Genomic DNA, 23562 nt, shown 5'->3' with positions numbered 1-23562 from the left:
CCTTCGCGACTCGCCCTCCAATTAATGGCGTCTTCCGCCTCGAGAAAGACGCTTATCCAGTGACGTGGGTGAGTTTTCGTCAGAACAATTTGCAGGACTTGAAGCGAGTTATAGCACAGGCTTGCCGATAATTAACGTGTACTTCCGTGCGCGAGGAAATTGAGGGTTCGTTACGTCAAAATGGAATTCAGATATGGGTGATCCAATTTCTGAAAATGTCGACTTGACAATGACTTATTTTCAAGTCAAACGATCACTCCTCGGAAATCGGGGAGCTTGTTGTTTTGCGCCGAGTAAGTTTCGCTCTTGCATATTAATAAATGTTAAATTGAATTCGGTACCGAAATCTCGTGCCTCCTTCAATCTGCGTTTCCTTCGCCTGAAAACGAAGGAAATCCGGGTCACTGTCGATTTTTACTTCGTTTCGTCGATCGGGGACTTATTTCGGTTACCTCTCTATTTTTCATAAATTTAACATGAAACGTCGCGACAAGCTGCTATACTTAAAAGTCACTGTTGAGCGTTATCGCAACATTTTATGAACAGACATTAAGTAAAAAAGGAAATGACACGTACTTGAATGTGGGTTAAGTCAGCATAATTTAATAACGTCTGGTCTAAAAGGTTTCGTGACGGCTTCGATGGCTATGTTATTAGCGGCAAACTCCATGCGACGCGTCTTCGCATGCATAACCGAGTCACATCAATGATTATAATTGATGAATGATTATTAATGAAATAATGAAAATTTATAAATTTATTATTAAGTACATCTCAGCAAAAATTACATATACTTATATGTTGTTATACAATTAATATACTTATCAGCAAAATTCCAGAAGTATATCTCTGGTACACCGCATTTATCGCGCAAAATGTAGTCGACAGATATCCTGATATCGTATTTAATTAAAGCAATCTATTATACTAAATGAAATTTTAATAGTGCACATGTTTATAAGCTTTTATGGTCTACAAAAAGCCCATTTATAGTATCATTATTAATATATTATATTTTCGCATCTTTTATCTTTGCCGTTCAATAATGGTTAATTATTACGCAATTAATTATTATGCGATAACATTGATTATCATTCATTGTATTAATAAATTAATATATCACTGATTCTTATATGCGGCATTGCAACAGCGAATGTACAAAAAAATATTCTATAAGATTTTTTTGCATTATCGAACATTCAATGAGCTGTCAGTAATTAATCCGTCAAGCGAAATAATGAAAAACACAATGTGAATATCAGATTTATCGAACAACATTCGTACGGAATAATATTCGTGCTTAATTAGCGCGCATTTACGTGGTTGCTATTTAGCATTTCAATGAGATGCAGTTACATGTATCTCGCGTGTAACTGCAACTTCAATGTGCCTGTATCGAGAAATCGGGAAATAAAAAACTTACCAACACCAAAATAATATAGAATAACGATTATCTAACACAATAATCGTACAATTTTATAAATATAAATAACGATAAGCTTCCAAAAATTTATTTTAGATTGATTAAAATCGTCGCTTAACTCTTTTCATATAAAAATTCTTTTGCAATTTTTATCTTAACAAGATAAAAGTTAAAGTCGAGTTTCATCGTCGTTTTAGAGAGGAAGCAAACTAATCATAAACGATACTTGGAACGATTCTTTATCGTTGAAATAATAGCGTCAGAGAATTATACAAAATTTATGAGAACCAGCAGAAACATTAATTATACGATACGTATTAGCATTTATCAACGAAGTAATAGAACAGGGACGCGTATCTTTGATATCTCTCGTTTTGCACATGCCAGTCGTATCGAAAATGAATCATCTTACATTGTGTTGGGAAGCATGTAACTTATTAAACTTGGAAAATGTTCGTTAACGTGCGAAATTTGATCGCGCTTCATAATTATGTCTAACTTATCAATTTTGTTACCTGAATAAATGTCCCTGTCGAAAAGTTTGTTGATAACAATATTCTATTATTATATTAATATGTCCTTTATATTCTTCAGACGATGTCAATAATCAATTATTTTTCTAACTTTAATAGTTGATTATTGTACATAAATGGAGTTTATAACTAAACTAATTATTGAGATAAATTATTAATTATTAATCACGAATAATTTGTAGTCAGTAAATATAGGATATACAATTATTACTGTCTTTTTATTGAATAGTTTCATTGTATTTTCACAATCTTCACAAATGAATAAAAAAAAATGTGTTAATAAAGTTACCTAGTCTTCAACAAAATAATCTCGGTCTACATTATTTTATTTATTTATATATTTATTCCTAAAAATAAAAAGAAATAATTGATTATTGTAAAAATAATTGATTATTAACATAAGTGCTGCAAATTAAAAAAATATTACAACAATGGGAATAAATCCTGAGGATGTTTGCGGTGTACTGATTTGAGGCATTACTTAAGAGAATTATGTATTGAGCGATATGAGTTTATGCATTACTGGACATTGTAGACCACAGTGGGCATAAAAAATTGAGTATCACTTGAGCATTATTGGGTATTAGTACCCATTGGTGTACACAATTTTAATCAGCGATTTACCTTTTGTGTTACAAACCTCTATCTCTTGTGTTCATTTTCCATGTTTATATGTATACATAAAATTAATGCATTTTAACAGAGTGAAAGGAATAGCAAATTTAAATCCGTCATCAAACACACGTAAAAAGTTATGTTCTTTTATAACAATTTTATAACACATGTATAAATTTTCTAAAAATTTTCTAAAAAAAAGAAAGATAATAAATATTCCGTTAATTTTTTTCAACTTTATATTGATTTATATTAAATGAGCTGATGAAAATCGAAGCATTATTATAAATTATAATCCTAAAACAACGGTGAGTTATTAAAGACTCAGAAAACACTTTTCTTTCGTTCATAGAGAAGGATCATGATGCGAGGCGAAACGAGAGCCATGCCCCTGACATAAAATTTAGTGCCTCTCCATTGTTTGCGAACACATTTGGGACTGTGCTTTCGTTGCGCTTTATCGAAGGATTACTATACATGTTACGGACTCTCTGGGAGATGACCAAGTGTCTCGTAAGGTTGATAATGCACGGCTTTAAGTTACGGTCGGTTATAAAACGTTCGGCTCGGCATAGCCCTTCACCGGCAGCATGTCGATATGGAAATTCGATAATATATTCCCGCGATATTGCACGTCCACGATAAAAGTTGCAAAATTTCTGGGCACTTCTCTTAGGACCCCGGACTTCATAATCGCGGTGAAATTTGATATTTTATGCGATTCGGGATTGTGCTTAACAAAACGCGGTAGATAGCTACTGATAAAAAGAGTTGGAACACCGTCGATTTGTCGAGCACCGAACTTTCTGTGTCAGAATATGACATTCTTTTTGATACCAATTAATAAAGTACAAATATACCAAAGATAAAATAACTTTGGCCCAAAATCAGAGTAACCGTGGTCCAAATTTTGATAATACCCAAACTGCACGTCAAAATTAGGATATAAAATGTTTTAAAAATAGACATTTTTAAAATTATTATGTCTGATGTCCGTCCGAACGCGAGACTTTATTTAGACATTTTTTAAATTGGCCAGTTATTCCGACTGGATCAAATTAAATTATCACATTTTTTAATAACTGATATATAATTATGCTTTATAATCTGGTTACATTGAAACTATTTCATGTTTTTTTTTTATTTCTACTATAATAGTAACACATATATATCTATACTAAATTATAAGTTTATTTTAAATTATAGATTTATTAAGTTAGAGTAAATTATTAAAATGTAAAATATTTACGAAGAATACAAAATTACTTGGACGATACGTTTCTCAATTGCATTATCTGTTCTGCGAAATATCACGCGTATTTGACAGCTCATTGCAATGCTATTTTGCATTTCATAAAGCCCAATCGTGATTAAAAATTATTGTACTGAGACAACTTACTACTCGTCCCTAAAGTAAGATTCGGTGTTCAAACCACAATGCGATATACATCGGTCTAAATGAACTCACTTATTAACTATCTTCATTGCAGGCTCGTGTAGATGTTTATTTATATGCCACAATTATTCTGTAATTAGCCTTCAGTTATTCTCTAATTAGCGTTAATAGAGTTTAATGAAAGCTGCAGCTATCCGTTGCAAACTCGTTACTTCCCGATTAGCCTGAAACCGTGGGTGCACCCCCCGGAGATGTAAACCGCAATATACCTTGGAAAACATACAAACAATGCAGCCCTCATATGCAGAACTCGGTGAAAGTATAAATGGTGCGTCTGCGCGTGACTGTATTGCGGATTCCATACATGCTCATCTCATGTCATTATCTTCAAACTTGCCGATGCATCTCATCGAGTAATGTTTCCATTTTTCTTCGTTCCATGTTGTGCAAATTCACACTTACAATGAATGAATACAAAGTAAAGTTTAAAGAAATAAACGTTCACTTCTCCTAATTTAAACACAATTATTTTTAATAATCGTATATTTTATTATACAAAAATTACATGATAATAACATGAGATTTTTTAATAGTTGTAAACTTATAAGTTCAATCGCATTTTTTTGATATTTTTTTATGATGTATTGGATTGGAAAAAAAGTTCTGCGGATTTTTTTAGCTCAAAATTATAGACAGAATATATTTGTTGCGAAATTTTCGACTATTTGACGTGAAAGCTTGAAGTTTTTTCTAAAAATTCGTTTTTAAAAAATGTTTCTACTTATTATTATCAAGTTACACGCGGATTAAATAAAAGAGCATTCTGAATTTGATTGCTCATAACTCCGTTAAAAATTATTATGCCGTATTTAATTAAAACAGATTCTTAAAGCTGAAATGTTGCTCTATCAATCGGTGTAATTACCAATTTAAAAAAATAGAATATATGTACATTTGAGCTAAAAATGTGATATTCCTTTTTTCCATTGTGCAATGGTTATATAAGGATAGAAACATCACATTTTTAATTCAAATTTCTATATTTTACATTTAAAAAATTAGCATGATGTTATTTGATAGAGCAATGTTTCAGCTTTAAGAATTTGTTTTTTAATTGCATTAAGATGATTTTTAATGGAATTATGATTAGAATTATAATTGAAGTCAAAATGCCCCTTTTTATTTAATTTGCGAATAATTCAAAGAACAAAAAATCGTAGATTAGAACAAACAACATTTTCAAAAAACCATTTTGTAAGGAAAACTCTAAACTTTCATGACAGATAAGCGTTTTTTTTTGGCACATGACAGACCCACAAAGTGAGAAGAAAAATTTCCCTTTTTTTTCAGCTCGTAATTTTCTATGTATAAAAATTACAAAATATAAATTCACATAAATTCAAAAAATAGGAACCATTCGAAAGTAGAGATTTTAAGCTTTAAACCCTTTTTTTTTAATTTAAATTTTGATCATTTTTAACGAACATATATTGCATCAACGAAATATCGCAGAACTTTTCCTCCAACCAATAATTTCAAAATCTATTTAAATATAATTTTACATAGAACTGCAGTCACATTTAATAAAAAACACAGCTGTGCGTTTGTATTTGCAGCAATTTATATACAAAAATAAAAAATTCTGCATATAAAAAAGTAATATCTTTAATTAAAATTGGAACATTCAATTTCCACATATAAAAAGGTTATGTATATACAGAGTGTCATTAAAATATGGCACCACCTATTCTGAGTAGATAGAGTGGACTAACTGAGTCGAAAAGTCCTCTACCATTTTGCGATTTTCGCAATGGTTAACGAGATATTAATTACTAAAAAAATCGCTAAATGATTTTCAATAATTTTTTTACTCAAACATCAACTTTATAGAAAAATTGCAAGAGAAAAAAATCATTTATTTTCTTCTTATAAAGTTCTGAGAATTTTTCTAGAATTTTTTCAGAATTTTTTAATACCGTATTTTCTCATAATGGTAAAAATAAGAAAATACAGTATTAAAAAATTGATAAAAAATTCTCAGAACTTTATAAGAAGAAAATAAATCATTTTTATCTCTCGCTATTTTTTTCTGTAAAATTGATGATATTTGAGTAAAAAATTATTAAAAAACCAATATTTAGCGATTTTTAATAATTAATATCTTGTTAACTATTGCGAAAATCGCAAAATAGTGAGGACTTTTCGACTCTACCTACTCAGGATGGATAGTATCGTATTTTAATAACACTTTGTATACTTGTGCCTTGATAATTAATACATGAAAATCAAATTTGTCAAATATTAAATAGTTATTTTTAATAATTTTTTTGGCATAAATGTTTTTCATAATAATTACAATTATGTTTAAAAAAATCATGTATATATTATTAATTATTGTAAAAAATAAAATTTGAAAAAGAAATATATAAAAAAAAAGAAAAAAGAAGGGAAAGAATTAAATCTTTGATCATTTAATAATTGTTACTTAAAAAATATATTAATATTCAATAAATGTATTCAATAAAAATAACAAATAGTTTCTGAAATCGTCCATTAATTTAGATTAATACATTTAAATTCAGGTTTATAAATTTTGATTAATTTAATCGACGATTGAGTTATCAACCTACAGATACTATTTTGTTAACATAGACAGATTATAATCTTTTTTTTTTGTTGTTTAATTAATATGTACCCAGAGAATGTCCCATGCATGTCTGAAAGACACCCAAAAGACGAATTAAACTCTCATGAATTTTAGAACGTCTTTATGATATCTTATAAAACGTCTCAATGTTCTCTGGGAAATGAGAATATACAATGTAAAATCAAAAGAAAAAAATAAACATTTAAGCGAAAGAGCAATTGAAACGCAAGTATGGCCATCTTCCGAAATTGCCCCATATTATTTTAAACTAATTCTTGATAGGTCGGTATATGATCACGATTGACACGACTGCTGCTTTATATAGCTTAGCGCGCAGTGCTGTAGCCATTAGGTTAAAGTAACGATGTGGTGCTGTGTGAATCGCGAAGTCTGCGCGCCAAACTGGACAACAGGAGGTGCGAGGAATCCCAAGAAGAAAATAGAAATAAGATAAAGTATTTTAGGTCAGAAAATGAATCACAATGGAGTCAGGAAAAAGGTTCACAAAAAAGATATGTATCTGAAAATTTAGAAGATCTTGGTTAGACGAAAATATCTTTAAAGGTTTGTTGACAGAGAATGACAATAAAGTTTGGTGTAAAATTTGTAATATTTCGCTTAAATGTTGTCGATATAATTTATCAAGGCATACGAATCAACTTCTCATATAGATAATCTAAATAGTGTTAATGTAAGAATTGATACCTCACAATAAGAGGTATATCTCATTTCTGTATATTTATAATTCTATTTCTCTTTCGGGTGACTAGGACGCCAGTTTCACGAACGGATTAGATACTCTACTGGCGCATGCGCGAGATGGGACACGTCTGGCAGCACACTGTCACATCACAGTCGCGACTATCGCGAGTAGCAGATTTTCTGAACTTTAAATAGCACAGGACTGCTTTCGGAACTGATTTTTAAAGAATTTTTTGCGTGCAATCGTAGGAAAAGTCGGAGCTAGTCAACAAAGAGTTTCTCATAGCTTTCAAATGGCCACACTCGAGGATAAATCTATCTGGGAGGATGGAGAGGTACACGATTCTGCATTTTGCAGGTTATGGCATGAATGACAAGCATATCTAAGCATATATATATATATATATATATATACCTATATTCTGTTATATTTGCGAGCAACAAAACAGTCAACAATTGATTGATTGATATAACTTTTATTTTTTTTACTTCCTTTTACCTTTTTTTCTCTAGTTGTCTCTTTTAACTCTCTTACAATCAGTTCATTTTTTTCTGTTTGCATAGTTAGGAAACTTGTTTTACTTAAATGCAAATAATATAAAAAGGATATTTTGTAAAATACAAATACCTGTGAACCAAGTGTTTATATTTATACATTTTTTTCTGTAAAATTATTGGAATTTATATCAATTATTTAGCTGTCGTTAAGCACTTAAGTTAATCTATTTTTTCAGTGTAAATAAATCTAAAGATGCAGTAATAATGAATAATTAAGATTTTTCATTTCACAAAACAGACTATAAGGAGAAATAGTTTAATTAAAATATGTTATTTTATTTCGTTTTGTCTGTAATTTTTTTCTGAACTACAAAGAATAAAAATAATACTTGAATTTTTTTATTTATTTTGATCAATATAAAGTTATATTTATTTTCTCAATTAAAAAAATGATTAAAATTTTTTTTTAAAGAAGAAAAAGAAAGATTGTTTATTCTTTACAAAAATAAGGATTATATGTATTGTGTCTTTCATAGGAAACATTAGGAGAGGACGTCCTACGAATGTCTACAGATGAAATCGTGTCGCGTACGCGACTGTTGGATAATGAAATCAAGATAATGAAGAGCGAGGTGATGCGAATTTCACATGAGCTTCAGGCGCAGAACGATAAGATTAAGGAAAATACTGAGAAGATTAAGGTGAACAAAACTCTTCCATACTTGGTATCTAATGTCATCGAGCTATTAGATGTTGACCCACAAGATATGGGAGAGGAAGATGGAGCAGTGGTTGATTTAGATGCACAAAGAAAGGGCAAATGTGCGGTTATAAAGACATCAACCCGTCAAACGTACTTCCTGCCTGTGATTGGTCTGGTCGACGCTGAATCTCTGAAACCAGGTGACTTAGTAGGTGTCAATAAAGACAGTTATCTTGTACTAGAGACTCTGCCAGCTGAATATGATGCCAGAGTCAAAGCTATGGAAGTAGATGAGAGACCTACAGAGCAATACTCTGACATCGGTGGACTAGATAAACAAATCCAGGAACTTATCGAGGCCGTTGTGTTGCCTATGACGCATAAAGAAAAGTTCGAGAATCTAGGAATACAACCTCCCAAGGGTGTTCTACTTTATGGTCCACCTGGAACTGGAAAGACTCTATTAGCTAGAGCCTGTGCCGCCCAAACAAAATCTACCTTCCTAAAATTGGCTGGTCCACAATTGGTACAGATGTTTATTGGTGATGGTGCTAAATTGGTCAGAGATGCATTTTCGTTGGCTAAAGAAAAAGCTCCAGCGATAATATTCATTGATGAGCTAGACGCTATCGGCACAAAACGTTTTGACTCGGAAAAGGCGGGAGATAGAGAGGTACAACGAACGATGTTGGAGTTATTAAATCAATTGGACGGTTTTAGTTCGACTGCTGATATCAAAGTAATTGCTGCCACAAACAGAGTCGACATCTTGGATCCAGCTTTACTGCGATCCGGCCGTTTAGACAGAAAAATCGAATTTCCACATCCCAATGAAGAGGCCAGAGCACGCATTATGCAAATTCACTCGCGTAAAATGAATATGTCGCCTGATGTGAATTTCGAAGAATTATCCAGGTCCACGGATGATTTTAATGGAGCACAATGTAAAGCTGTCTGTGTAGAAGCTGTAAGTATTTAAGTTCGGAATAAATCAATAATAACAAGCATCAATTGCTTTTTACTTCAATGTTAAATATAAAATTATTTCTCTTCTATTTATGTTTCACTAATATGTCATTTTATTCTAATCTACTAAATAACTACTAAATCATACAACTCAAGAATTAATATATTGTCCCATTCAGTTAATATTTTATTCTACTCGATTTTACTAATGCATATATAATTTGTTAGAATAATGATAAGAACATACTGTGTTTCAGGGTATGATAGCATTACGGCGCAATGCAACAGAAGTTACTCATGAAGATTTGATGGAAGCTATTAATGAAGTCCAAGCGAAAAAGAAAGCAAACTTGAATTATTATGCTTAATATGCTATGTCGCGTCATTTATTTATTAAGATATATTTTTTGTATAATAAATATAGGAACATCTTTATACTTTCTCGTTTTTCGACTAGTATAAGATATATAAAAAACAATGACTAAATGAATACTTTTCAAAGTTACATGTATTAACAATTAAAAAAATGTTATGCTTGTTTTTGCCACAAATTCTTATCTTCTATTCTCGTATTGCTAAAATATTCTTTCACAATGAATTCAAAAATGAGATTTTATATTTGATATAGGAATTTTTATTAAATATTACATGCACTCGAAGTTATATATAAGAAGTTGTATCTACTACAAAAATAAGATTTTAATAACATTTATTTTATGCAAACTGGTATAAAGCATAGTAATAAATGTGAAACCAAAAATTATTGCTAGATAAGAGGTATATGAAAGAAAACAAACTGAGATATTCACATAAAATATTAATGTTCTCGTTTATACAAGAGGCTGTATCTGGATAATATTCATGATCTTCTATTTACTAACGATAGCATACAAATCTTTATCTATCTAGGGTAGATTATGAATAGATATATAAGACAAAAGAGCAAAAATCTTAGTGAAGAAAATATTTCGAGCATTTTTAAAAATGCTTATCAAATATAAAATAATTTGCTTGAAATAACACGATAGAAGATATGATTATAGTCATTAATCTATAACTCTCATCGCCTTCTGTGACTTCTTTTCCTGATTCTATAAAAATAGAAAAATGTAGAATATATAAATATCAATATAAATCCAAATATTATATCACTAAGTAATTGTATTTATATAATATTTACTTTTTTGGTCCTTTTACGAAGCACCAATCGACAGAGATAGCTTGACCTAGAATTTCTGTACCATTTAGAGCCTCCTTTGCAGCTTGTGCTTCCTTAAAAGTTTCATATTCCACCAATGCATAACCTTTCAGAAATCCCGTTCTTCTGTCCAGATTCAAATGCAAGTTCTTGATTTGGCCAAACTCAGAGAACTTGTCCTGAATATCATCCTCCTGTGCCTCTTCATGTACTGAATTTATGAATAAGATCCATCCCTCTACAGCTAAAAATATATGAAGGATATTAATTGTTCTAATCCTATAAATAAAAAATAAATTCTGTAATTCAAACTGAATTAACAAAGCTATGACAAAGATGTTATTACATCTCTGAGGACCAGGCTCATTGTCATCTTCTTCAATAAGATTCATGGATTCATAATGACCAACATCATCTCTCGTAGATACCAATTCCGCACCATGGCCTCTACCTTTCCTTTTCTTCGCTTTTTCCTTAAGACGCGCGATACCCTCTGGAAACATAAAAATAAAAAAAATTGTTTACATCATTCACATTGTTATGATCTGAGTACTATTGTTATTTCTTTCACATTTTCTGTCTAACGATTTCAAACATTGAGTTCGATACTTGCATTAATATTAAACATTGAATAATTCAATAATAACAAAAATCGCTGTTTCAAAATTTGATAATTATTCAGTTGAGCTACCTTTTCAATTTTAATAAAATTTTTTAATGACTTTATAGGGAAACACCGTGTTCTTTTGGCTTAGTAAGAGACATGAAATATGAAGTAAAATGATCGAATCTTGATACGAAATTGAGGTTACAATGCTCGCAAAATATAATGAACGGGACTCACGATCTCCTTCGTCATCGACTTCAAATTCTTCAGCGTTATCGATATCCAAAACATCCGCCATGGTTAGAGTTTCAGTGTTTCAATAATGTGTATATAACGTTAATCTTTGAAATATCGCGTTTATTATGCGCCAGCATTCGCTCAATTCGCCAAACACTTGATGACCACAAACAATGTAAATGTAAATTATAGATTTAGGGGAAAAAGACGATCTTAGCGCCACTAAATATTCCTGTCACAATGGCGAACTAATGTGTGACCACGGACATTAAGCATAAAGCAGGGAGACAGATTCTTAAGAGCTCCGCACAATAAAGGCTTAAACATAATAAGCACAAGCAATAGGCACAGGAAACAGGGAGTTGTCAAATCAGAGCTCTGGGATATATTGGGTCATCTAAAAAATATCCGCGGTTTTTTGTCACTAGATGTGTGTTGATAGTCATATATCTAGTGACAAAGTACCGCGGATACTTTTTAGATGACCCAATAATACCGAATTTATACACCAGAGCTCTGATTGGCTCGTTATTCCCTGTTGCCTATTGTGTTTAAGCCTTAAAAGGAATAAGGAACAGAGAATAAGAATTTCAACCTCTCAGAAATCATGTATTGTGGAATACACAATTTCTGATAGGTTGAAATTCTTATCTTTACTCTTTCCTCTACCTATATATGTATATGTGTTCTAAGTTACACAAAAAAAAAGCGTATGATGCATCATTTGTCCTGATTGTTCACCAATTAATAAAGAAATAATAAAATGATATATTATGCGCAACTCGGAATGCAACCTATATTGTTCTCTTTAGGACTCAAATCTATTTGACTTCGTTATCGATTTCGTTATAAATTTCGATCTCTGATAACTTTCACACCTCAGTTGTCATATGCGCTTCGTCTAAAAAAAAACACTAAAAATTCGAAATTTCGTTCATAGATGCCAAACTTAAATTAAAATCTCTCATGTTTAACAAATAAAAGTTCATACATGTGCAATGCAACAAGAAAAATGACTTCTTCATTAATAACAGGTACTTACTTAAAGTAATATGAAGAAATTGTCAAGGTAATTATTCATTATAAAATAAGGATTACTTTTTCTTTAAGGATTAATTACTGTTCGCTATGCTTATTATAGAAAAACATTACATATTACTTATAATAGTTGTTTATTCTACAAAAATTGACTGTGATAAATTCTAATAAATTACAACATAACACTGATTTTGTAAAACTGTAGGGAAGAAAGACGAGCGGAGCATTAGCTTTGGAGATAAATTTTATTAATTTGCAATTTATTTTAAATTTCCTTTTTTGTAGCCAAAAACGTTATTTTCATCGGAAATGGCAATGGTACCAATAATAAAGTACACGTCGAAAGAACAACAGGCCGGCATGAAATTAACAGACCAGAAAAATGGTGAAAAATCGGAAAAGAAATTGACAGTGCTCGAATCACACGGTTATACACTCGGAAAGACTATTGGTGCCGGATCATATGCCACTGTCAAAGTAAAACCTATTTCCTTTTCTTTTCCCTTTCTTTTTCATGTTACAGTTTTTTTTTAATTCCAAACATTTTTATGTATTTGCGTAGGTTGCAAAATCTGATCGCTATGGTTATCAAGTGGCAGTGAAGATAGTCTCGAAATTCCAGGCGCCTGGAGAATACCTCACGAAATTTCTACCTCGTGAGATTGAAGTGGTCAAAGGATTAAAACATCCAAATCTCATCCACTTTTTGCAAGCAATAGAAACCACACATCGGTTAGTTTAATTTCAGATTAATCTTTGAATAGCATTTGTAAACAGATTAGAGAGTTAACAGAATAGATATACATAGGAGCGATTGAATGGAAATTAAAAATCGAATTCTTATTATAGGAATACCTGTCAATTTCTTCTAAACTTGCTTTTTTTCCAGGGTATATATTATTATGGAATACGCGCAAAATGGTAGCTTACTCGACATTATACGACGTGATACTTACATTGATGAGTTACGTAGCCGTAGGTGGTTTAGACAACTTTTAGAAGCCATCGAATATTGTCACGAGCATGGCATAGTGCACAGGTAAAGAAAAATACAATTATCATAAGCAAAAAGTAAAGTTTTTAAAGTATTGTTGAAAGATGTGATAAAGTTTCATCGAGAGAGATCTTACATCTAACTTATATCTAATAATAAGTAAAAAGATTATTCAAAATCGATTACATTAATATTCATAAATATTGATTATTAAAATTGATCTTGTTGGAGAATAATCTTTTAATATAATTCTCTCTTGAAAATTCTTACAGAGATGTAAAGTGCGAGAATCTACTCATGGATTTTCGTTTCAATATTAAATTATCTGACTTCGGATTCGCGCGTGGACAAATGAAGTTAAAGAATGGCGAATGGCCTCTCAGTACAACCTACTGTGGTAGTTATGCTTATGCGTCACCCGAAATTTTACGTGGCATCCCTTATCAGCCTCAGCTCTCTGATATATGGTCCATGGGTGTAGTACTTTATGCTATGGTTCATGGTCGGCTGCCATTTGACGATACAAATTATGCGCAACTGCTTAAGGTACCCAGGTATATGCCAAGACTGGTATACCCAGCGTATACTCAGGTCGATTCTTATGCTACCTCATCTTCGATTTCGATGAAATTAGGCTCGTTCGTCGCGTTTTTGTGTAAAATGAAAGAATTTGTCAGAAAAGGGTCTGGGACTGCCTTACGAAACGAGATATTGAATGTTAAGGTTAACTAAAGTGTTACTATGTAACACGATCATTAATCTGTCATGTATACAGTGGATGTATAGACTATAGTTCTTATTGGTTCGGGGCGGGTAATAAATAACATATCTTATCCGCTTGGGACCTAACCGCCTAGAAATTGCATCGTAGACAGTATCTGTGTTTGGAATATTTCTAACTCATGAAGTGAGATGCGAGATGTGAGAACCATAGAGCTTATACTACTAGAGGGGGAATACGGACGTCGAATTGTGAGCAAGACTGAGAGAAAGATGTATTTCTGTCCTCTTCTATCCTCTTTTGGTACATGTGCAGAAAAAAGAAAACGGACTTTTTTTCTTCAGAAATAATATTTATTGGAATATTTTATGGTTTTATCATAAAAAATTGCTTTTGGAAAGCACATATCACTAGAAATGTGATTTGTAGAAAAATTAAAGTTAGTGAGACATATATATAGTTTTCATTTTAGAGAGTCTTCATAAAAAATTTATCCAAATACATTACATTGCAATATTGCTGAAACATTTTGTTTGAAACATTTGCAATATAACAAAAAGCGTACATCTTAACATTGTTGGAATTTTGCAACAATGATTCAGCAACATTTCGCAACCACTATGCAATATTGTAATGTTTCAGTGAAATCATTCTGCAATATTTCTGCAATCTTTGTATAGGATTAATGTTTGAGGGGATTCTGTTTTCGAGTGGCACCAAACTTTTTTCTCTTTAGAATTTCGTAGAGCAAACGTACGTATGTAACATGTGAATTTCAAATTTTATCGTAGTGAATGCAATCTCAATTTCAATCTCTGCAATTAATGACTTGCCACTAGGCTGGAATGAACGTAATTCTTGCTTGTGTATCATCTTTAACTTTTTAAAGTTTCTGCAGAGTTCAACTTTTGTATTTGATTTCATTATAAATGTGAAAGTCAGAGGTATCTTGTTACTGACGATTTTTAATTCCCGTATATGGAAAAAAATTACTATTGCGATATAGCGCGGCAAGGTATTTCGCTGCAGATGCTTAAGATCTTTATTAGATGTAGATATGCTTCTTCTCAAATTAACAACGGATGCTCAAGGATTCTTTCTTTTATCTGATTAATTTACTCAATGGCCTAGTTTCCACCGAGGGTTTAAACCGGATCAGAATATAAGAACCAATCAACTAGTCGTATTGAGCGATGAACGACGAGCGATATCCAATAAAAGCTCTGCTTTTTCTCACGTGACGACACAAAGCAAAGCTCTTATTGGATATTGCTCGTCGCTCATTGCTTATCGCGTCCAATGTGCAGTAGGCATTAGAGCGTGTTGGGCATGTAAAAGCATGCGACGCGAACAAACCTTTAGTCTTGCTCACACTTTCCACTCATTGGTTGGATAGACCATTCCCCCTCTAGTAGTACAAAGGCCCTAAGCGGATAGGATGTTATTTTTTTTTGTTCGAGGCAGCGTAACCACGTCGAACCAATAAACATTACTGCCTATCCACATGACAGATTTTCTAACCTCAATAGTTGTCAACGCTCAATATCTTACTTCGTAAGACAATCCCGGATTTTTTTCTGACAGATTCTTTTATTTTACGCAAAAACGCATCGAATGAACCTAATCGAAATCGGAGGTGACGTAGCTTTTATTCTCTAAAAAATTACCTTTTTTTTTTAAATTATAATAAGTCACGAAACATTTAAATATTTATATATTCTATATATATATAATATAAATAGAATAATCTTTCCTAAATATAAAAGTATAAAGTAAAATGATCATTGTTCTTATATTAAGACACTAGATATGTAGGTATTCTCATTCGCCATTTTGGTTCTATTTGATTGTATAGTACAATTAATGATAAAGGCATCGACGAGATACTATTAAAGACCATCAACCCTGGACAAATTTTTGATAGTATAAAAAGGGCTCCAAGGGTCCGGAGATAATTGAAGAACGCTGACATTATCGACAATTGATATAAATTTGCTATTATTAACGTAAATATTTGGCTAATACATTATTAAATTCATAATTTTTTATTACATAAATAAATATGCATATTTGTAAAGCTGTAATATCCTAGTTTTATAGTTTTAATGTTTTAAAATATAACAACTAACAACTAGTTATTGTTCTAAGCCCTTTCTTTTATTTTAATAAATTTAATTAACTGAGAGTGGATATTCAAATTTATGTAGTATCCTATATATTGTCGAAAAATTACAATTTTTTCTCTGCAGTTATCATCTCTGTTGATAATCAAACTTTGACGATAATACTGAAATCACAATTTTAAAGAAAAATTGATTATTTTTTTTTAAAATTATTGAGTTCTAAATGCATGAATACGTCTATTAAACTATTAAATCATAAAATTAGTGCAATATTATCAATTTTTAATTCTTTATCATTTCAATATTCACAAGGACGCAAACTCCCGTAAGGATATCGGTCTTTAATAGTATCTCATCGGTGACAAAGCTAAATGTTAATTAAGAAAAACCTCACTCACCTCAAATTGTGATAAAAATACATTACATCGATGCGTTTTCGCATCAAAATAAAGATTTGATCAGAAATCAGTGTCACTTTCTGCTCCGTAAACCAAGATATTAATTCTTAAAGTTAATGAATATTCGGATTGGAAATGTCATAGCAGTGATTCACTGCTTTATAATACTGCTTAAAAACACAAATTCACTGCTTTTAAAATACAAATTCACTATTTTAGAAGAGAATTTATGTTTTTACAGCATAGTGCATAACATCACTGTTATGGCAGATTTTCTAACCCGAATAGTTATTGACTTTAAATATTAATATCTCAGTTCATGGAGCAGAGCGATACTTTTTCTTGTCAAATCTTTATTTTTACACGAAAACGCATCAATTCAATGTATTTTTATCAAAATTTGGGCTCTTCTTAACATTTACCTTTGTCATTAATCGTACTATAAGGTTTGTTCGCGTCACACGCTCCAATACGTTCGCGTTCATCGGAACCAATATGGCAATTAGATGTTTGCGTCACATTAGAGCATACTCCATGGATCAATTAAGAGCACGCTCCATTTGCTTCACATTAGAAGGTGATACGATTGAGGCATGTTACGCACGCATGCGTGGTAATGGTTGAAAACGTATCGAAAAAAGTATTTCAGATTCATTTTGTATAAAAACGCATTTAATAAATTTTTTTATATAAATATAAAAACATAATATATATATAACAATATAATATTAATAAAATAAAATAATAAAATAAAATAAAATAAAATAAAATAAATAACACAAACTATAGAAATTAAAGCCTTAAATGCTTGTATGATTCTTGTGTGAATTTATATACATATATAGTTCTTAGAAACGCGCGCTGAAATGATTTTTCGGTCTTAAAACACTAACTCCATTAAACTACCGCAGTAATATCACGAGTTAAATTGATTAGCAATTTAACAAATTTGTGATGTTTATTTACATCTTCAAAACAATCTTAATAATGTTGAATGACATATTAAAATCTGTAAATAATTAATTATTAAAATAAATAAATAAATAAAATAAAATAAAAATAAAAAAATAATAAAATAAAATAAATAAATAAAATAAATAAAATTAGAAAAATTAAAAAAATAAAATAAAATAATATTAATACAATAAAATATAAAATAATATTAATACAATAAAATATAATATAATATAGCTTAATATTTATAATATAAATAAAGTATAATATAATATAACTTTTATATTTATTAAAAACGCATTTATTTTGTATAAAAACGCTTTTTAAATAATCGAAACACAAAATATTCGAATAAGAATTTCAACCTATTAGAAATAATGTATTGTGGAACATAGTTTCTGATAGGTTGAAATTCTTATTCTCTATTCTCTGTTCCCCTTTTATTGTGCGGAACCTCTTAGTATTACGATAATTCTTGTGCTCAAACCCTTACTTACATATATGTGTATAATCTTTATAAATGGGCGAATTCAAGATGGCAAAGTGGTTAGGCATATTTATCGATTGAATATGAATTGAGTGGATCTATAAGTAACAATCAATTATGTTCATTTGCTCGGCGAGCAGGTCGCTTGTCAACTTGAATGCACCCATATCACAGTATAATCATATCTAGTAGCGACACTGAACGTCGACACCTTTAATATAAGTTCTTAAGGGTCCTCTATATAGAAATCGTAGACGTGGAGTCTTAAGTTGTAGGAAATCAATCATAATCAAATATAAGAATACTCGATTAGAATTGGTCAGTTTCCTACGATTTAAGACTCCATGACCGTTTACGACTTCTATGTAGACTCTTTAGTCACATGATTCACCGCCATGTTGTGAAGTGTACACAGTAGAGCTATGATAGGATAGGTTCTTAAATTTGAATTTCTGTTAATTCCTAATATATCCGCCATATTTCTAAGTGTATAAACCGACCTATGCGCACTAAAAATTGCGCAGATCACAAAAAAGTTCACTGTCACAATGGGTATGATTATACTGTGCCCATATATTGATTATACCAGAGAGAAACCTAAGAGAGAACATGACCCAAAACCTGTAACCGCAAAATACTTCCACACTACTCTGACAAAGTGGATATAAACTACATAGCAACGTCCACTTTTCTACGTGTAGCATGATTATATGAACAAATATCGATTTATCATCTTCAGCCTTGAAAAATGGACGATATACCCTAAGAAAAGTCATGTCTTCTCTTACTTGTGAGCTCCTGACTGGTGTGGACTTCTGTGTCCCTGCTACACCTGCACGTTACTAATCTTTATTCTCTCATGCATTTTGAGTTTTGGCTTGTATTTATTTCCTCTCGCATGTATTCCGAGAGGTTCTTATTGTGAGTAATTGCATTTAATTCATCTTATCTGCGTTTTTACTACTCGATTTGCTCACCGGCTCTGCTATGCAGACTGGGGGATCCCCTCATCCGCCCGACCCGGCCCGCCATTTACTAACAATCGTTTCACTAGAAGATTTCGAGAGCTTTTTCGAGCATATTAGATGTGCGATTGATTTATCGAAATCTTTTTCAACGCAAGCTACCAAATGAACTTCAGCAGCAACTTTTTTTAGAAAATCGGCTTCTATTACGTCAGCGAAAACGGGTAAGAATTCTAGTAAGATCAAAAAAAGAGATAAGAAAAAGAAGAGAAGGCTTGGAAAATCCTTCTTTCGATGTCCCAGCCTCTTCAACGATTCGTTCGCATTCGCGATCTCTTGTTAAAGTCGATCAAAAGTCTAATTCGGATATCTCTTCAACCCACAATACGAATCGAGCGGATTAGTGAGGATGACTCACTTTGTCGCAGCATACTCAAGGTGTTGATCCTTCCTCCTTCTCGGCCCTATTGCTGGGATGCCGTCGACAACAGTTGTGGACGTCCGTTGGAGCAGCAACGTTCCGTTGCACGTTCCCACGATGGCGAGTCTTCTGCCGAAGAATCCCCCGTTGAAGGTTACGCCCTCTGTCTTCCGGAAGTGAAGCCCCGGGGGAGCGTATGCTGTATAATGAGGGTCTTCCCCCCTATATTGTTTTCGTGCACCGCATCTCGGATGGTAGTGGCGATCCCTCTACTTTTCGAATTATGCGTACCGGCGCGGTTAGAAACGTCCCACTGGATATATCCAAGAATATCCTCAACGAATTTAACTCACCTTACAAGATTGTATCCGCCAAGCGTCTAAATATTAGGGAACGTAAGAACGGCGAGTTATGTTCCACACTCTCGCGAATTATTATGATTAAATTCTGGGAACAATTCCTCCCACGCTTGGTTTCTTTCCTGTATAAACTTCCCGATCCTCCCTTATTTCCCCAGAGTGCTTATGTGCTTTTCCTGTCTTCATTACGACTATGTAAATGCTGACTGCAAGAACAGATCTCGTTGCGCTCGTTGCGGTAAAGATAAGCGCCCCATCTCGGAAGATTGCCTTCGACAACAAATGGCTCCTTTATGCTGCCTCCTCAGAATCATTAATCTCTTTCGTCGCTCTGTCTTTCCGACTCAATGGTCACACTCTCTTGTGCACCTTATCCTCAAGCTTAACAGTAACGGAGATCGCCCTATTTCTCTCATGCATTTTTAAGATTGTAAAAAAGATAATTCTTAATAGATTTTACTAACTTATCGAATCCCCTTTCTTCAATATTCTATCTAATAACTAGTTTGGTTTTCGCAGATTCAGATCTTGTCAGGATAATCTTATTACATTCATTGCTAGTATTCATTCTCAAGAAACAGGATATCGTCGTGTTTTTCATTGATATCAAATCAGCTTTTGATAATGTCCTACCTCACATTCTTCTCCAGAAACTTTCTCTTATGAATATTCCCCCCTTTCATTTATCTGGAATCTTATATTGTCTCGTATTATTCAGTTCCTCCACCAGGGAGGTGGAATTACCATCCCTCATCAACCCCAAATTCTCCTTCAAGGGTATCCCTTAGGGTTTGGTCCTCAATCCGACGCTCTTTAACATACACATATTTACGCAATATCAATGAGACTCCATCCATGGAACTAGTACAATTCGTGGATGACGTCATCTGTGCCACTAATAAGTATATAAAGAATGTGCTCGACTCTCGGACTCTCTCGAACAATCCCTTCATAATCTGAGTACTTTTCTTCGATCTTGCGGGTTGGAAATCTTTCCGCACAAGACACAATTGATAGTCTTCTCTAACAAGAAAATTATCTCCTTGTCTCCTTGTTGTGTAGCTTAGGATAATCATTAGCTTAGGATAATCATATCTCCCTTCTCCAGAGTTAGATTTCTCGGCGTCTTATTCGACCCCAAATTATCTGGAAAGCCTCATATGCAATATATTGCCAACAAGAGCAAACATATTCTTTAAGTCCTCTCGGCTTTGCGCGACACCTGGGGGGTTCTTCCCCATCTGCTCACTTTATAGATCTATGCTGCGTGCTTCTATTGAATGCTCCTCTCAACATCTTTGGATTTTTGGACAACAATCACCTTGCTGCACTCCAAGTTATTCAAAATCAGACTTTGCGACTGTGCTTCGGTTACCGTATCTCGACCATCCTTAATATTATTTATGCCGAGGCTACTTGAGCCTCCACTCAAGATTTTGGCATCCCGTTATTTTTTTAAGATCAGTTCCATAACCTGGCAGTTTCCAAACTTCATGAGCCGAGCGATTTAGCTCAAGGATCCAATAAGCTTGACTACTTGCGTTCTCGTTTTCCGATCGCCTTCATTTTCGCATGTGGTCCTTTCACTATATATTCTCGACTGCTCCTATATCCTTCCTAATTATAGATACTCATTCCAATTTACTATTATTTCTCCTTCATTTCACTCTCTACCTAATGCCATCCTGGAAATTGATTAATTCCCTAATCAATGTGCTCAGACAGCATTTGTGCAGGCCTTTCACGATCCAATTGCTGGGTCCACAGTATTTTGTACGAATGGTTCGAATGAATTATATTGATCATAGCATGTCGGGACGGCAGTTTACTCCCCGCAACTCCAAGCTGAATTTATGTATAAATTCTCTTCTTACACTTTGCTTTTTTCTGCTGAAGCTTTCGCTTTCTAATTATCTTACTGGTAGCTCTCGATCTTCTTTGAGCCACATCACTATCATGACGGACTCTAGAAGCGGTCTCGCGAGGCCATTCGCGACCGTACGAATAATTATCTTATATCGCCCCTTATCAGGGCGAACTTGTAGGAGGCTGGTGACGTATCTATGCAGGTACAACTTCTTCAATCTGGATTCCTTCGCACAAGGGCATAGCGGAAAATAAAAAAGCCGACAATCTTGCCAAAAGAGCTATCCGTAAGGGCATTGAACTTAACTTTAAAGTTCCGTACTTGGATCTTTTCGCCGTTATTAAACAAGACTTCAACAAAGATTTCTATCGTTATCTCGAGAACGTATCATACATTAAAGGCTCCTTCTACTTTAACAATATATTTCAGAAAACCTCTAGATCTTGGTATTTTCGCAAAAATATTCCTAGAGAAGCGATTGTTATGCTTAACCGGTTGCGTTCCAACTACTATAATTTCAATTATAGTCTTTTTCACAAAAACCTAGTAGACGATCCCTTTTGTGAATATGGATTCCCCCAGTAAGATATCCTACTCTCATATTTAATTGTCCACTAACTCCAAAGCCCTTTATCTTCGGCGGGCCATCGATCGCGTCTCGGATGAAGGGAACTGTTATTCCAAATTCTTGCAAATTATTTCCAATCCTTCGGAAAGCATTTATAGATTAATTTTAAATTTTAGTCTGCAACAGACCCTTTTAAATTTGAACTTTTGCCGCCTTCTCATGACAATGGCGCACTGTTCTGTCTTTACTCCTCCCCTCTCATCCCATCCTAGCGGAATACATTGCTTGGCACTCTGTCACGAGATTCTTGACGCACTGTATTATCAACGCTATTATGCCTTGACTCGTTCAGATATCCTATTAGACGTGATCTAGCTATGTCAACCTCCTACTATTTTCGGAGGCGAGAACCAATAAGATGTTCTCTCTCAGGTTTCTCTCTGATTATGCGATTCATACTTCTTTTCTAATGTATTCCATTCCTTTCTTTAGCAAGTACAAAATAGAGTAGTGTTTCCAAAACATCCTAAAGTATCTCAGCCGTGTCGTTCGCTCATTAGCCGTATATTAGTACCACAATTTGCACGATTACGCATCAATAGTATAAAAAATGATGCTTGGCTCGAGACATCTGTTGTTGCTCAAACATCAATTAGTGACAAACTTATTGTAAGAATTAATCCATGCAACTTACTGTCAATGGGCGAGTTCAAGATGGCAAAGCCGCATGCTTGCCGAGCAAATGAGCATAATTAATTCTTACCTGTGGATCCAACCAATCATGTTTAATTGCTTGGTGAACAGACTTAGCCGCTTTGTCGACTTGAATGCGCCCTATGCTACTTATAAAGAATTACTTGATGATATCTTTTATGTTATTATAGGGTGAACCTACAATATCTGCAATTAAAGAATCCAAAGTATCTGATAAATTTATAGTATCAATTGGACCTACCATTTTTCAAGGAGATGAGAAATCGAATGAAGTTATCCAAGAAAACAAAAAAACTGACTTAAACACAAAATCATAAGTTTCATGTAACATTGAAAAATAATATTGTAAAATAAAGCTATTGAATAGAATATTAAATAATTACAAAATAAAAAAAAGATATGCATAAAGGAATAGTAATTTACAAATT

At 32.8% G+C, this 23562-nt stretch overlaps 3 protein-coding genes across 3 annotated transcripts; 2 read left to right on the top strand and 1 right to left on the bottom strand.

The window, feature by feature from the left end:
- The first annotated feature begins 7416 nt into the window (after nt 1-7416).
- On the top strand, nt 7417-10034 carry Rpt5 (26S proteasome regulatory subunit Rpt5). Its single transcript, XM_011065131.2, has 3 exons — nt 7417-7651; nt 8351-9484; nt 9741-10034. Exons 1-3 carry the CDS (start codon nt 7610-7612, stop codon nt 9849-9851), a joined length of 1287 nt encoding a protein of 428 aa, XP_011063433.1. The 5' UTR covers nt 7417-7609; the 3' UTR covers nt 9852-10034.
- A 251-nt stretch (nt 10035-10285) lies between these two features.
- Nucleotides 10286-11730, bottom strand: tsu (40S ribosomal protein S12 homolog tsunagi). The gene is made up of 4 exons (XM_011065132.2): nt 11526-11730; nt 11028-11174; nt 10664-10925; nt 10286-10574 (listed from the first exon to the last, which is right to left on the bottom strand). The coding sequence occupies exons 1-4, from the start codon at nt 11584-11586 to the stop codon at nt 10544-10546; spliced, it is 501 nt and encodes a 166-aa protein (XP_011063434.1). The 5' UTR covers nt 11587-11730; the 3' UTR covers nt 10286-10543.
- A 1142-nt stretch (nt 11731-12872) lies between these two features.
- LOC105151435 (testis-specific serine/threonine-protein kinase 3) lies at nt 12873-23542 on the top strand. Its single transcript, XM_087412699.1, has 6 exons — nt 12873-13040; nt 13126-13295; nt 13453-13602; nt 13830-14127; nt 22913-23089; nt 23305-23542. The coding sequence occupies exons 1-6, from the start codon at nt 12873-12875 to the stop codon at nt 23449-23451; spliced, it is 1110 nt and encodes a 369-aa protein (XP_087268825.1). The 3' UTR covers nt 23452-23542.
- Nucleotides 23543-23562: the final 20 nt, after the last annotated feature.

This window comes from Acromyrmex echinatior, chromosome 13, assembly GCF_024713525.1.
Source record: "Acromyrmex echinatior isolate Ae372 chromosome 13, ASM2471352v2, whole genome shotgun sequence".
NCBI lineage: Eukaryota > Metazoa > Arthropoda > Insecta > Hymenoptera > Formicidae > Acromyrmex > Acromyrmex echinatior.
The sequence above is the reverse complement of the archived record's forward strand: the minus strand, read 5'-3'. Positions and strand labels throughout refer to the sequence as shown.